We start from the raw sequence: 17352 nt of genomic DNA, 5'->3' as shown, positions 1-17352 counted from the left end.
GTTCATCACCCTTAACCAATGAGCTATTCCTGCTTCCCTGTTATATAGGCATATGATCTATTGCCTGGATATCCACTATCTAGAAAGTTATGAAAAACAGACATTGAAAAAGAAATATAATTGCTGCTGCTCAGTGCTAAAGTTATATAAACAGGGGCAATGTAAGGAAAGAAAGAGGTAATTTATAAATGTATCTTAATAAATATTTATGCATGGAATTTTAAATTACAGGAAAAAACACCTTATCCAGAAAACCCTAATTTCCAAGCATTCTGCATAGTCGATCGCTTAGTAGTGTATAATATAGTATACAACATAAAGGGGCATATTCAATTAGCTTGGCGTCCGCGATTATGCGCCGGAGCAGCCGACGACAGTAATACACGGTACCGCAATAAGGCAGATTTTCTTTCGCACTCCATAGGGTTGCTGTACAGTATTACTTTGAGTAAAGCTTAGCGTCAGCGTAATCGCAGACTGCCAAGCTAATTGAATATGCCCCAAAGTGTCACCTCAAATAAACAGTACAGTGTGAAAAAAAAGGGACTCAAAATTGGAATAAGTTGCCATAAAAAAACATTTCATACAAAGGTATACTATATTCAAAGTAACAATTTTAGCATTTTGTAAAACTTTTTTACCTGTGCAAGAAAAATCCAACTTTTCCTTGCCTTTTGCTGTAATGAGTAGACTCTCGTCCAGAGAGATCACTCGTTTATAAATGGTGCCGGTGGAAAATTTTCTGGTTCTTCCATCCTGCACCCCATGTTTTTCTTCATCTAATTCATCGCCTGAATCTGTGCTTTTAATGCTTAACCTCCTCATACGTGAAACAGAATCAACTTCTTTCATTCGAGCTAGGCGATCTACAGCAGTGCGAACAGGTGTAGACGCAAGCTTCCCCTGTAAGGTTTCAATCATTTTAGAGGTGTTCCTTAATCTTTTTTCAGCACTACGAGTAATATTTGTTTCGTTGTGTTCTGAAACCGGCTGACACAAAAAAGATGGCTTCTGTACGTGATCGTTTTTTAATCTCTCAACAGCTCTCTCGTTGTCTAAAGGCAAATGAAGGACACCCTTTAAAATTCCTAGTGTTTCTTTTGCAGAAAGAGAAAATTCACTTAGTTTTCCCCTTGCACTCTGCTCCCGCTGTGTTCCACTACCAGAGGTAACATTTTCTGGGCTTTGAGCTTCAGAGCTCCCATTTGACACTAGACAATCATCTGGTACATCGATTCCAAGAATCCTTGCAGCTCTATCGTGCAACGATTCATTCTCAGGGATATCCAAATAGTTATGCTCCTCATAAAAGTCTCCATTACGGCTTGTGCTAATGAAATGTTTACTCAAGTCGGGAACAGAACGCCCATGATTTCTGTCGGCCAGTGACAACTTCCTTATCATATTATCCCCTAGTTGGCCAAATTTTGCAGAGCTGACTTTCACAACATCAAAAAATGTGTGGTCAAAACATGCTTTGTCTTCCTTGAAGTGATGGAATCCAGCATCTGGTGAACACTGTTTTTTATCTGTGGGTATTTTATTTATATGTATTTGCATCGGTGGTTCTTGGTCTGTTTTGGTCATCACACTAGCTCTGGTGGAAACTGCATCTTCAGCACTCTTGGCTTGAACTTGTGTTTCTCCTGGTAAACATCTATCAGACAACTTCGTAACTTTGCTATTTGAAGATTTGCATAATTCAGTACTGCCCTCACTAATGTCATACATTAACTTTTCTGTCCGCCACCTTTCTGACTTACTTAGATCCTGAAGGGCCTCAAACATCGGCACCTCTTCAACCTCTATAATATGTCGGTTGTTGTTCAACATCTCTCTCCTGATTGCTGTCCTTGTAGAAGACACATCCATCTGAGTCACCCTACTCTGCTCCTTCACTACGTACTTCTCACCATCATCAGCACAACTATCTTGCTCTTGAAACTCTTTATTCAAAATTTCCAATTCGCTTATAGCATCCCAAGGACGGCGGTTAACTGGTTTTAAAAGGAATTGGCCAAACACCTCTTTTTTATTGCATGGGTTTACATCTTCGATATCACTCTTCTCAAGTTTGACACTTTTTTCTTTTCCATCTGCACTTACATTGGGAAGTTCAAACCTTTGGCACGGCTCTGTTCTAGGTATGTGTGTCACTAATGAAGCTGTCCTTGAAAATGCACTGTTACTAGAAGGACTAAAGCTCATCTGTCCTTTTATGCCGAATATGTTTTGTCTGGAATTTTCTGGAGCTCGTCTAGGATCCACTATCCCCCCTGTAGGAACAAACTGGGATTGTGTACACTTATGGTGCAGTTCACCTTCTTTTGTACCATTGTAAAGTGGTGAAGTCTGTATGTCCGTATAAACTGTTTGAGTTTGCTGATCTTTGTACTGATCGCCTGGCCACGAGCCAGAATATGTCAGTTCTTTGTGTTTCCTCTGCTCACCAGATCTGAGGTCATTCGCTTGTTTATTTTCCTCTGTTTTGGACTGAGCTTGTTTTAGTAGCTCTGTATTATTGTTCATGTTTCCTGTAAGTGTTTGCAGCTCTAAGTCACTGGAAGATGCACTTAAAAGCCTTTGCTCATGTAGGCCCCCATTGCTATGTTTCAACATGTTCATCCTGTCTGTATTGTCCGCTAAACGGTTGTTGTTCTTACACATATCTGATGGGGCAGAGTCAGATTTAATTGGAATGGAGACCAAGCAAAATATTGTTTCGTTTAGTTTTCTCTTTGAACTTTTTTTGCTGAAAACAAAAGATTCAGGTTCAAACTTTTTGACTTTTGTTACGGTTTCACAAGCACTATCAGAATGGGTCTTTTTCAAAGAGAGCTTGTGAGTGGTCTCGCTGTCCTCTGGCAGACTGCATGCCGTAGCTCCATCCCTGTTTTCGGGCAGAACACAGCATATTTGATCTGAGATGGAGATATGCAACCACTGCTTGTGTTTAATACCTTCTCTTTTCACTAAATGATGGCCCCCCGCATTTCTCGGATTTATAAAGGCACTGTCTTGTTCTCCTTTGCGAAGATTACTTTCCTGACTTGATTGGCCAACTCTAAAAGCATCATTGTGTTTTTTACTGTGGTTGTGTTTTTCTGCCTCCTGGGCAACGGCTATATGTTTTATACGGGGGTCGTCGAAAGGAATATATTGTACAAAGTGTTTACAATGTTCTGTGTGCCTGTGATTGGCTGGTTTGCTGAAAGGACCATTATTTCCGAGACAACAGACTGGTTTCTTGTCATTTGTGCTGGTTTTCTCCACCAACATGTTTTGGTGAATGCAGTCACTTGAACGAGGCACTTTTTTAAAAGGTTTGTTGGTTACATGTGGAAGAGGTGGGGACTTGTACGACGGTGGAGGTATGTAATTAGGGGGTTCCATGCCTAAATCATGAAAACAAGACTCCTCAGATAGATCTAAAACTTTAGGAGATGAGAGATGTTCATCTTTTTGTTTGTTATCCTGGTTTTCAGTTACATCCACAGCTCCCCATGTTTGCTGGTGAACTTCATATGAGGGTGGCTTGGAGGGTCTGCTGTATTTCGGTTTTGAGAATGAAATTTTCTTACAATCCTGGTGTGCAGTATAATTATCCTGTGAATGTGTTTTTTTTTCCTTTACAAAAGAGTTGTCACCCGTAGTTGAAGATATAGCCATGGGACTTAGACCTTCAGGCGAAACTTTTGGCATTAATTGAGATCTCTGTTTGTTGGAACACACACATGATCCATCTTCTGGAGAAGATGAGATGAATTCTAGCTTTTCACAGCTGCCATCCGAAGTCTGCTGCTCTACTGTTTTTGAAATCACTTTTTTCTTTACTTTCTCCAGATTTTCTGTATCAGAACATTCTTTAGCATTTTTATTTATGATATTGCATCTCCGCTTTCCTTCAATGTCTGTGGACAATATGATCCTTTCGCTTGCTGCTCCATTGTCCCCATGATTTAATAAAACGCTGAAATCTTGGCCTCTTCTTCTCCAATACTGAATATCTTTATCTGTCCTTGCCCAACATGGCTTTTCAGTGTGAAGTCTGTTGGATACCCTATAATAGAAAGAAACTGTTGAGCATACAAGGAGTAAGATACATTCAAGTAGAGTCTATTTGACTGAAATACAGAGCCACTACACTCACATACACTTCACATGAGATAGAGGAGCCAATATGGGGGTAGATTTACTAAACCTTCTAAAAGGAAAAATGGAGGTGTTTGCCCATAGTAACCAATCAGATTCTAGTTATCATTTTGTAGAACATACTAGATAAATGACAGCTAGAATCTGATTGGTTGCTGTGGGCAACACCTCCATGTTTCATTTTTAGAAGGATTAGTAAATCTACCCCACAGTGTGACCAGATGCATTAGCTCTATGCCATGATGTGCCACAAGGTGTCGTTTGTCTTAATAAACTTGCATCATATATGAGCTAAAAATAATTTATATTAAACACATCGCTAAGAAATTAAGTATAAAGTTAAATGTATGCCAGGTAGGTGAAAACATAGAAATGTTGAAATGAATTGAAAAAAATGTTTGTTCTGGAAAAGTAAAAAAACAACTTAAAATTGCAATAAATATTTAAAAGAGTATGTAGATATTCAGGAAAATAAAAACATACTTTGCGGTAAGTTCATTAAACATTCTGAAAAGTAAAAGTGGAGGTTTTGCCCATAGCAACCAGTCATAGTCAAGCTATCAGTTATCTAGTACACTGATGGACAACATCAGTGCCCCTCATCAGTCATCCCAAAATACACCCATATGCCTACCTGCTCCAAACTTCCACCAATGCCCCACAGATATGTTACTTGCGCTAAAATATCACCACAAGCTCTAAGAATCACACTGGTCAAAAAATGCCTCCACTCGTATTCTGAATCTTCCCCACATGCCATTGAGACCTCCCTTCGTGCCCCCATGCCATTCAGATCGCCCTTCAGACCTCTTCACATCAACCCTCAGAACTGTTTACATACATCCACAGATCTCTGCACAGCTACCCACTGACCTCTGCACATCTCCCCTCACACCTCTGCACATCTCCCTCACACTTCTGACCATCTTCCCTCACACCTCTGACCAACTTCCCTCACACCACTGCACAACTCCCCTCACACCTCTGCACATCTCCCCTCACACCTCTGCACATCTCCCCTCACACCTCTGACCATCTCCCCTCACACCTCTGCATGTCTCCCCTCACAGCTCTGCAAATCTCCCTCACAGCTATGCACATCTCCCTCACACCTCTGCACATCTCCCCTCACACCTCTGCACATCTCCCCTCACACCTCTGCACATCTCCCCTCACACCTCTGCATGTCTCCCCTCACAGCTCTGCAAATCTCCCTCACAGCTATGCACATCTCCCTCACACCTCTGCACATCTCAACTCCCCTCACAGCTCTGCACATCTCCCCTCACACCTCTGCACATCTCCCCTCACACCTCTGTATGTCGCCCCTCTCAGCTCTGCAAATCTCCCTCACAGCTATAGACATCTCCCTCACACCTCTGCACATCTCAACTCCCCTCACAGCTCTGCACATCTCCCCTCACACCTCTGCACATCTCCCCTCAAACCTCTGCATGTCGCCCCTCTCAGCTCTGCAAATCTCCCTCACAGCTATAGACATCTCCCTCACACCTCTGCACATCTCAACTCCCCTCACAGCTCTGCACATCTCCCTCACACCTCTGACCATCTCCCCTCCCACCACTGCACATCTCAACTCCCCTCACAGCTCTGCACATCTCCTTCACAGCTCTGCACATCTCCCTCACACCTCTGACCATCTCCCCCACACCTCTGACCATCTCCCCTCATACCACTGCACATCTCCCCTCACACCACTGCACATCTCCCCTCACACCACTGAAAATCTCCCCTCACACCACTGCACATCTCCCCTCACACCACTGCACATCTCCCCTCACACCTCTGCACATCTCCCCTCACACCTCTGCACATTTCCTCTCACACCACTGAAAATCTCCCCTCACACCACTGCACATCTCCCCTCACACCTCTGCACATCTCCCCTCACACCTCTGACCATCTCCCCTCACACCTCTGCACATCTCCCCCACACCTCTGACCATCTCCCCTCATACCACTGCACATCTCCCCTCACACCACTGCACATCTCCCCTCACACCTCTGACCATCTCCCCTCACACCTCTGCACATCTCCCCTCACACCTCTGACCATCTCCCCTCATACCACTGCACATCTCCCCTCACACCACTGCACATCTCCCTCACACTTCTGACCATCTTCCCTCACACCTCTGACCAACTTCCCTCACACCACTGCACAACTCCCCTCACACCTCTGCACATCTCCCCTCACACCTCTGCACATCTCCCCTCACACCTCTGACCATCTCCCCTCACACCTCTGCATGTCTCCCCTCACAGCTCTGCAAATCTCCCTCACAGCTATGCACATCTCCCTCACACCTCTGCACATCTCCCCTCACACCTCTGCACATCTCCCCTCACACCACTGCACATCTCCCCTCACACCTCTGACCATCTCCCCTCATACCACTGCACATCTCCCCTCACACCACTGCACATCTCCCCTCACACCTCTGCACATCTCCCCTCACACCTCTGACCATCTCCCCTCATACCACTGCACATCTCCCCTCACAGCTCTGCAAATCTCCCTCACAGCTATGCACATCTCCCTCACACCTCTGCACATCTCCCCTCACACCTCTGCACATCTCCCCTCACACCACTGCACATCTCCCCTCACACCTCTGACCATCTCCCCTCATACCACTGCACATCTCCCCTCACACCACTGCACATCTCCCCTCACACCTCTGCACATCTCCCCTCACACCTCTGACCATCTCCCCTCACACCACTGCACATCTCCCCTCACACCTCTGCACATCTCCCCTCACACCTCTGACCATCTCCCCTCACACCTCTGCACATCTCCCCTCACACCTCTGCATGTCACCCCTCTCAGCTCTGCAAATCTCCCTCACAGCTATAGACATCTCCCTCACACCTCTGCACATCTCAACTCCCCTCACAGCTCTGCACATCTCCCCTCACACCTCTGCACATCTCCCCTCACACCTCTGCATGTCGCCCCTCTCAGCTCTGCAAATCTCCCTCACAGCTATAGACATCTCCCTCACACCTCTGCACATCTCAACTCCCCTCACAGCTCTGCACATCTCCCTCACACCTCTGACCATCTCCCCTCCCACCACTGCACATCTCAACTCCCCTCACAGCTCTGCACATCTCCTTCACAGCTCTGCACATCTCCCGCACACCTCTGACCATCTCCCCTCATACCACTGCACATCTCCCCTCACACCACTGCACATCTCCCCTCACACCACTGCACATCTCCCCTCACACCTCTGCACATCTCCCCTCACACCTCTGCACATTTCCCCTCACACCACTGAAAATCTCCCCTCACAACACTGCACATCTCCCCTCACACCTCTGCACATCTCCCCTCACACCTCTGCACATCTCCCCTCACACCTCTGACCATCTCCCCTCACACCTCTGCACATCTCCCCTCACACCTCTGACCATCTCCCCTCATACCACTGCACATCTCCCCTCACACCACTGCACATCTCCCCTCACACCTCTGACCATCTCCCCTCACACCTCTGCACATCTCCCCTCACACCTCTGACCATCTCCCCTCATACCACTGCACATCTCCCCTCACACCTCTGCATGTCTCCCCTCACAGCTCTGCAAATCTCCCTCACAGCTATGCACATCTCCCTCACACCTCTGCACATCTCCCCTCACACCTCTGCAGATCTCCCCTCACACCACTGCACATCTCCCCTCACACCTCTGACCATCTCCCCTCATACCACTGCACATCTCCCCTCACACCACTGCACATCTCCCCTCACACCTCTGCACATCTCCCCTCACACCTCTGACCATCTCCCCTCACACCTCTGCACATCTCCCCTCACACCTCTGACCATCTCCCCTCACACCTCTGCAGATCTCCCCTCACACCACTGCACATCTCCCCTCACACCTCTGACCATCTTCCCTCACACCTCTGACCAACTTCCCTCACACCACTGCACAACTCCCCTCACACCTCTGCACATCTCCCCTCACACCTCTGCACATCTCCCCTCACACCTCTGACCATCTCCCCTCATACCACTGCACATCTCCCCTCACACCACTGCACATCTCCCTCACACCTCTGACCATCTCCCCTCACACCTCTGACCATCTCCCCTCACAGCTCTGCAAATCTCCCTCACAGCTATGCACATCTCCCTCACACCTCTGCACATCTCCCCTCACACCTCTGCACATCTCCCCTCACACCACTGCACATCTCCCCTCACACCTCTGACCATCTACCCTCATACCACTGCACATCTCCCCTCACACCTCTGACCATCTCCCCTCACACCTCTGCATGTCTCCCCTCACAGCTCTGCAAATCTCCCTCACACCTCTGACCATCTCCCCCTCACACCACTGCACATCTCCCCTCACACCTCTGCACATCTCCCCTCACACCTCTGCACATCTCCCCTCACACCTCTGCATGTCTCCCTCACACTTCTGACCATCTTCCCTCACACCTCTGACCATCTCCCCTCACACCACTGCACAACTCCCCTCACACCTCTGCACATCTCCCCTCACACCTCTGCACATCTCCCCTCACACTTCTGACCATCTTCCCTCACACCTCTGCATGTCTCCCTCACACTTCTGACCATCTTCCCTCACACCTCTGACCAACTTCCCTCACACCACTGCACAACTCCCCTCACACCTCTGCACATCTCCCCTCACACCTCTGCACATCTCCCCTCACACTTCTGACCATCTTCCCTCACACCTCTGACCAACTTCCCTCACACCACTGCACAACTCTTTAGGGGTTTGTTTTCCCTGTACACTACAATATATCCCTAGCTTTACACTATAATTACACACATCATGTTCTGTCTGGTCACATATATACTCTCCATATCTACTGCATACAACACAGACAGGTTCCCCCAGAGGAGCCAACGTTTACCTACCAACACCTGAGGTCACGCCCACGTAAGAGACCAGCAGCGTCCTTACACTGACTAAAGTGTTATTATACACAAGGCAATAAAGTTTTTTGAAAAAAAAAATAAAAAAATGTTGTGAAGCCCAAAAACCCGCAACCCGCGACCACCAGAAAAACCCTGCAACTCGTAAAAAAACAAGCCCAATTCCGCTTGTTATAAGCGGAATTGGCAACTATGACTGTTGCCCAACACTGATCTAGTACATTCTAGAAAATCTGATTGGTTGCTCTGGGCAACACCTCCACCTTCTAGGTTTGATAAGTTTAACACTTTATGTTCATTTCAAAATAAATAAGTAATGACTTAATGATTGAATGGGAAACTTTAAGGGTAAATATGTATTGTTTTACTTTGCTGAATGAGAGGTAATATTAGTTAAGTTTGCAAAATATATCATAATAAAAATTCATACTTTGGATTACATGTATTGTTTTGTGACAATAGCTCATCAGTCTATCAACCTGCTATATTTGTTTATTAGACTTTCCAGCCATCAAAATGCTGACTATAGGAGAGAACAGTAAGGGCTTGTTAACCCCAATGCACATTTACTGTTCATGTTCTATTTAGCACATAAAACTGCATTACATAAAAAAACAGGCTCATTCACACATATCTATTCATCAGTGGCACATTAAAAATATACTGCGTGCTGCAGTTTCAGTGAAAATATGTTAAAAAAGCAATAAGAAATATAGTAAATGAATTAAAATACATGAAATATGTATTGTATTTTAGAAACCTTACAAGAGAGAGGGAAAACAGGTAATTTCAGCTGTTCGATGTTCCCCTGATGGAGCATGTGTCAAAACGCATCAAATATGCCTTCAACACATCTTAATGCATGGAAATCCGCATCTAAGTGCACATGAAAGCTGTACATTTCCCAATATATTGGTGTGAACAAGTCATTAAGCTACACTATCTTGAGCCAACATGCAAATAAATTTCTCCTATTCAAGTGAATAGACGTCTGGCCAACACCATTTACGTGACAATCCTCCATGCCACTGCTTTTTAGGGCATTACGCTGAAAACTCACATGCAGACAGCTTGCTTCATTCTTGTTAGGACTTGTTAGTATAGGGCAGAGGCGGATTGGGAATTTATAGTGGCACTAGGAAACGGTCTAGAGACATATTGTTGCATGACAGGTGTGGTGCACTGTGGGAATATGCCTAGCAATATATAATATGTACAGTACTGATGCACAGGAAGATATAATTTGTCCAGCAATAGTGTTCAGCAAAATAATTAGTAATAATCCCCAGCAAAATGCAGTTTGCCCAGTTTAATATCCTAGGGCCTGATGCATTTAGGATCTTAAATTAAGAAGTTTCTTATTTCAGTCTCCTGGACAAAACCATGTTACATTACAAGGGGTGCAAACTAGATTTCTGTTTTGCACATAAGTTAAATACTGACTGTTTTTTCATGTAGCACACAAATACTTGATAGCTTATTTGTACACTGAAATTTAAAGTTGATATTTGTGTGCTACATGAAAAAACAGCCAGTTTTAACTTAACTTAACAGTAAGTTTTCAACTTATGTGCAAAACAGAAAACTAATTTGCACCCCTTGCAATGTAACATGGTTTTGTCCAGGAGACTGAAATAAGAAGTTTCTCAAGTTAAGATCCTTAATGAATCAGGCCCCTAGTGAGGATGCCCAGCAAGATGACATTTGTGTAGGAGCATTGCCCACTATGCATGTAATATGCAGTAGTATCGCCCAATAGGATCTAATGTATAAGGCATAATATGCAACAATAATATGTAATATATCACTTAAAATGCAAAGTAGGATGTGATATATACAATATAATGTAATATACCTGAAATAATGTCTATTATATTGGAATGTGTCAGTAAAAATGCTCAGTATAATATAATATACAAGTAATGATGCCTAGTAGAAAGTCATATGCCATTTATAATGTTAGTATAATGAGTTAATGGGTCACCATAATTCTCTTTTTGCAAACTAAACCATGAGCAGCGAGCCGGGTTTACAGATGTATACAGAACAATGACCACATTTTATCATTCACATTTGTAGCCATATAGCACCAGTAGCCCTATGAATATATTCACAACAACAAACAGCCACCATCAGATGGCATTATTCCATTGGCTTGCATGTGCCACCCTGCACTTTTAAGTAAAGATATTGCTTATTATTTTTAGTTCCATTGTGCTTTTCAGATATTTTTTATTTATTTTGCTCTAATGTAGGTTCCTATAAGGCTCTGATATGTTCTTTGTATCGACTACAAGTGTATTCAGATTGCAACTGTGTCGTAACCCAGAGCAACAAAAATAAACAAATCGGTTTCATGAAATAAGTGTACAGTCAAAAAGGACAGAAAGTACTAAAAAAATAAAATCATGTATTTTGCAAACGTAGCAGAAGGGCATATTAATTAGAATCTATTAAATCTAAAGATGGAAACCCCCTTTTAATATCTGTACTTCCTCTTCACAAACCGTCATTGTGTTTTCATTAAATCATCAGACTACTGCATTATAAACTTCAAACTCAGCAGATCAATCTGACAGATTACTAACTGCAAACATAGTTCTGTTCCTATGATGCTACAAAGTAGCATACCTGATTAAAGACATTTTAATGGTCTGAGCAAAACGGTATATAAAGCAGGGTTATTTTGAACACATCTGTTTTATTTCATTTGAATTGTATTTTAGGTTTTGCGTCCAGAAACTAGTTGTCGTCATTTCTCTTCACATCTCAGCCACCAGCAAAATGATAAAGGAGAAAAATTGAATTTGACACAAATAGGACGAAGATGTGAGCGCAATCCAAGAGAAAATATTCTATTCCTCTCGGGTTAAAAGTGCATGTGGATAATTCTTGGCTAACTGCTTAACTTCATTATCCTATTGAAGAACTACACCATTTCATTTGTTTTACCAACCTGCATTCTATTGTATGATTTAAAGTATCCTGTTGTCATTAATTTCTTAACAGTGAACTCCATATTAACTGTCAGAAACTTTAAGGCCAAAATCTTTATTAATGTGTATGTAAAATTATGGCCTAGTTATCTAAAACAAAGCAATTCTACAGCTTGTCTCCATGCTGCATCCCTAACATAGATTCAGATTCCTTCCTTAAAGGGATTGTTAACCTCCAGGTGACTTTATTCACTTGTATATGCCATAGTGCAATGTAAAATAAATACATTGCAGTCAAGCCTTTGTCTGTGTTTTCCAGCCATGTCTTTATATCAGCAGCCAGAGAACTTTATTTCCGTTATCCTTGAATACGACACAGAACTACTCTCTGGATAAATTTGTATTCAATGCAGAGATCACAACAGACCTGTCATATCCAAGGGTAATGGAAACAAACAGCTATATCAGAAAGGAAACCTGTATGATAAAGCCATGTGTGTTGTAAAAGCCACAGAAGGGAATGTACAAAAAAGCAAACTATTATTATTATAATTTATTTATATAGCACCACTAATTCCGCAGCACTGTACAGAGAACTCACTCACATCAGTCCCTGCCCCATTGGATCTTACAGTTTAAATTCCCTAATATATACACACACAGACACACACACACAGACTAGGGTCAAGCAGACAATTAACCTACCAGTATGTTTTTGGAGTGTGGGAGGAAACCGGAGCACCCGGAGGAAACCCACGAAAACACAGGGAGAACATACAAACTCCTCACAGATAAGGCCATGGTCAGAAATCGAACCCATGACCCCAGTGCTGTAAGGCAGAAGTGCTAACCACATAGCAACTGTGCTGCCTAAAGTCATTTGAAGATGGTGAACCCCTTTAAACTTTTACCTTGTATAATTTACCCTCAAGGTTCACTCTCAACCACTTCAGTTAGACCCACAGATGAACGAGGGGGATAATGTGATACCCTGTCTTTCTAGTTCTAAAAAAGTTAATGAGACTAGCTGACTTCAGAGTTGCTTTAGCTTCTTACAAACTGCCCCGTATTAGTTATCTGGATATGAATGTACAGACACAAGCAATTAAAGAAAGTCTTCACATGTCTGACAGGCATTGGGGCATGATATCTGGAACTTTAACTACCTCACTCACATGTGTTTAGACATATAGGGGCTGTTTTAAAGTTAGGCGCAAACCCAAAGAAAGCTGCAAATTTGCCACTTGGAGAAATCATGTTGCAATAAAATACGCTTTGTTTGTTTTTTGCATGGAATGAAAATACTGCCTACTTTCCATGCAGCACACAAATACTGGGCAGGTTAATTTTTACACTGAGGTTGTGAGTTGAACTAAGATACCCCACCCCCTATAAATCTGTCCGCCCCCATAACTCCTGCAGAGCAGCGTGGTTTTGCCAAGGAGTATAATTGCGCCTGCCAGATGGATTTACTCCTAACTGTAACTGTTGTATGAACAATGCAGGAGAAAACTATGGCTTGTATTTGCAAAGTCATCACAAAATAGTTAAGACTATGAAACAACTCTTGACTCTTCCACAGAGTAGTCCTGATAATGTGATTTTTATTAAAGCACTCCAGTTACATTTTTTTTTACCCTGTCACTGAGGAGATACCACCCTTCTTCCTATGTTGTATTAGTTGACTATATTCTCCATGATAAAAAGGGTGTAGTACGAGTTATCGGTGCTGTAAATACAGACACTGTTTACTCCTACATAATTATTCCGATAATGAACAGAGCATCATAAAAATAACTACTTACCAGAAAAGAGACAAAGAGGAAATCCGATGACAGGACATCGCAACACTTCCAAATGACGCCAGTTACGTGCGCGACTTGGAAATTTCGGCTTTTAAAGTGGCAACGCAGGGTTCCAGGTAAGTATTACCTTAATGTTAGGGGTTAGGGTTAGGGGTTAGAGTTAGGGCTAGGAATAAAAATTAATATTACCATAGTCCGTGCGCTGCAGCTTTAAAAAAAAAACCAAAGTCACGCAGGCAACCAACATCATTTGGAAGTGTTGCGATTTTATTTTTTCTATGTCGCTCTGTTTATTATTGGAATAATTATGTAGGAGTAAACAGTGTCGGTGTTTACAGCACCGATAACTCGTACTACACCCGATAAAAAGCCTGTATTTTTAAATGTAAGCAATATTGATGTCAGGCTATAGATCACAGCTGATGTGACAGTAACTATCCAGGTGGCCACAGTCAAAGCCCTGACTGAGTCCTAATCATGATCCAAAGTTACGGACTAGATAAGACACATTAACACAATAGCACGTGCCCAGAGGGAAGCCTGTTCTGTTCATTAACGAGATTGAGTTTGTGTGGCACAATCCTAACCAAGCCCAACTGCATCAACAAAGCTGAATATTCCCTTTCACCTTTTCTAAAAGTATGCTTGGTCAATCTAACACATCTACTTGTAAATAAATGTTTCCATACTTTGATTAAACATAAGCTATGTGAAAGATTTCTGACATTTTGGGGAAGTTATATTCCTCACTTACTAAGCAGTCATGCATTTTTATATATATATATTTATATATATATATATATATATATATATATATATATATATAAAGTATATTCTTCATTAACTTGAAAACAGTACATTTTTGTGAAGAGTTGTAAAAAAAAGCATAGATTAGGCCAGTGGATCCCAAACTTTCTCACTTTGAGGCACCCTTAGGGTCTCCATAGTTTTTTCAAGGCATCCCTAAGCCAAAGTGATTACCAAATATTCCCCCTCCTTGCTTACCACCAGCTCTGGCCCCGGCACCCCCGTGAGATCGCTGCAGCACCCCAAGAAGCCACAGCGCACAGTTTGGGAGCCACTGGATTAGGCTATTTTAAACGACTGTAAATTTGACCAATGTCTGCAAAAGTTTACATGTTTTTGTAAATGTTACAAAATACTATTTTGCGCAGGAATGACCTTTATGTTGTCTACAAAGTAACAGGTGTAAGATTATTGTAACTGATTATTCAGCAATAAATAATAATAGGGAAGAGTTCTAATACTTATCCACAATAGAAAGAATACAACTATTCCATGTCTGTATCGGATAACATGGATAATGTTCAGGCTATGAGAACATGTGGTTCAAGCATGTTTCTCACGTGGCAGCTGCCAATGCAGGTAGGACTACTGTACTTGACCACAAAGCTGTGGAACTTAAGCAATGTTCTTTTTAAGGGGAAAAAATCAAACAAAAATAGAGATATTGTACTTTTGGGCTATGGACTATGTCACTAGATCCCTGTTAGAACTTGTGCTATTCTGTACATTTTCTAGCTGAATGTCTGCAGTAATGAGGACCTATGTTTCATATAAAATGTGTGTTGGATGCTCTCCAGGAAAGAGAGCGGATGTAGCCTGAGGCAGACATATCCACCTTGGATAACCCTGCTGCAACAACTGGTACAAATAACATTTGCAAGGCTTTGCTCTGCTTCTATTCTCCTGATTTTACACTTCAATTGTACTGCAAATATTAACTATACAATAAACATGACATCATAGGCATCAAATCTGTTTTGCTCAAGTCATCCTGATATTTGTCTAATATAGGAAGAATGCCATCTGTAGCCTTCAGTCCTAGGGCTGTATCACATGGGTGCTTGTTATTGTGGTGGTATATTGTGTCTACTTTCTGGAGCAGAGATAGTGAAACACTATAACACATGTGAAAATGTGAAAAACTGAAAGCCTTAAAGATACACACACGTCCATGTCTGCCTAGCTCTGCAGGGAACAGATCACAAATGGAACTTGAAAGAACCTAGAAATAAGGATCATTGAGAGTCCATACTTCTTATCGAGTTTACAGGAAGTAGCATGAACAGGAAGTGAAAGCCGTATTCCCGTGGGTTCCTGAACACTCTATAAACACAGTGGGATAGATGTACTAAAGCTTCCTGAAAGGAAAAGTGAAGGTGTCGCCCATCGCAACCAATCAGATTGTAGCTATCATTTATCTAAAATGTACTAGAAAATGAAAGCTAGACTCTGATTGGCTGCTGTGCGCAACAGCTCCACTTTTCCTTTTTAGAAACTTTAGCAAATGAATGTGTAATCCATGTGTGATCACCATGTGAGCAGTGTTTAAATGCAAAGTGTTATCCAGTAAATATTGCCCAATTCAGGAGCACTGGAATTACACAACGTGAAGTCTGTGTTTACCAAATAGTCAAATGAGCCACAGTGTGCAGGTGTCAGCATAGAAAATATTTAATATTATTTTATTTACATTTTCTCTTTTAAATTTTTTTTCTTGCTGCTTGCCCCTTACCAATCACCTATTTGTCAAAGCAAAAATAATAGCAGGGTGCCTTGGATGGAGGGGCATGAACATATGGGCATAATACCTATGACAGTGCCACCTAGAAATACACCTTGGAGTAAATGTATCAAGCTGAGAGTTTTCCGGTGGGTTTGAAAAACCAATCAGATTCTAGCTATCATTTATTTAGTACATTCTACGAAATGACAGCTAGAATCTGATTGGTTGCTATAGGCAACATCTCCACTTTTCAAACCCGCCGGAAAACTCTCAGCTTGATACATTTACCCCCTTGACTTTTCCTGCTTTTCCATAAGGATGGCATAAAGATGCCAAAGGTTAGATCCTTGGCATCATATGGTCTATCTGTCAGTCTGTATATACATAATAGACTGTTTCCACCCATGAATGATTTTTTTTAAGCAAGGAAAAAAGAAATAAATATAAGCGGTGCCATCAATTACCACTCATCCACTGCTTTCAGTGGATCAGCTAGACTGGTCAGAGCTGCTCCAACCCAGTCCTCAACAACTACCAACAGGCCATATTTTCAGGATTTCTGTTTGCAGAAACTGTGCATGATTAAAAATATCCTGAAAACATGACCTGTTGGTAGCGCTAGAGGACTGAGATTGGCCACCTCTGGTCTAGGTGCATCCTATAAACCCTGTGAATTTATGTGTAAGTAAGCTAAATGTATTTTACAGCCAGTTACGACAAATGAAAAGCTCAAATGTAACAAAGAGGAGGTTTAAATGTGATAATAGACTGTAATATGCAGCAATGTGCAGATGGACCACAAATTTACTTAATAGGGGATGCTGCTATGTATCCGGTATATCATCAAAATAGTTCCAATCATTATACAATGACCCCCAATATGTTAGGATGCTTATAAACTTGTACAGTAGGGGAACATTCCTATAATCTCGCCTGTGAAGAGCCATGTCTACTGGATGCCACTATGTGCCCTGTGC

The 17352-nt window shown here is 42.5% G+C and overlaps 1 protein-coding gene across 3 annotated transcripts in view; it reads right to left on the bottom strand.

Annotated features, from left to right (window-relative positions):
* JCAD (junctional cadherin 5 associated) overlaps positions 1–17352 on the bottom strand; it is a 78902-nt gene that overhangs the window by 8910 nt on the left and 52640 nt on the right. For all 3 annotated transcript variants that reach the window (XR_012692738.1, XM_075212024.1, XM_075212025.1), the window contains one exon: positions 642–4060. Coding sequence is in view for 2 of the 3 variants with exons in the window: in XM_075212024.1 (XP_075068125.1) it covers positions 642–4060 (3419 nt within the window). In the remaining variant the exon portion in view is untranslated. The remainder of the gene's footprint in view (positions 1–641; positions 4061–17352) is intronic.

The sequence above is a fragment of the Mixophyes fleayi genome, chromosome 5, assembly GCF_038048845.1.
Source record: "Mixophyes fleayi isolate aMixFle1 chromosome 5, aMixFle1.hap1, whole genome shotgun sequence".
Lineage (NCBI taxonomy): Eukaryota > Metazoa > Chordata > Amphibia > Anura > Limnodynastidae > Mixophyes > Mixophyes fleayi.
This window is presented reverse-complemented; position numbering and strand designations above follow the sequence as displayed.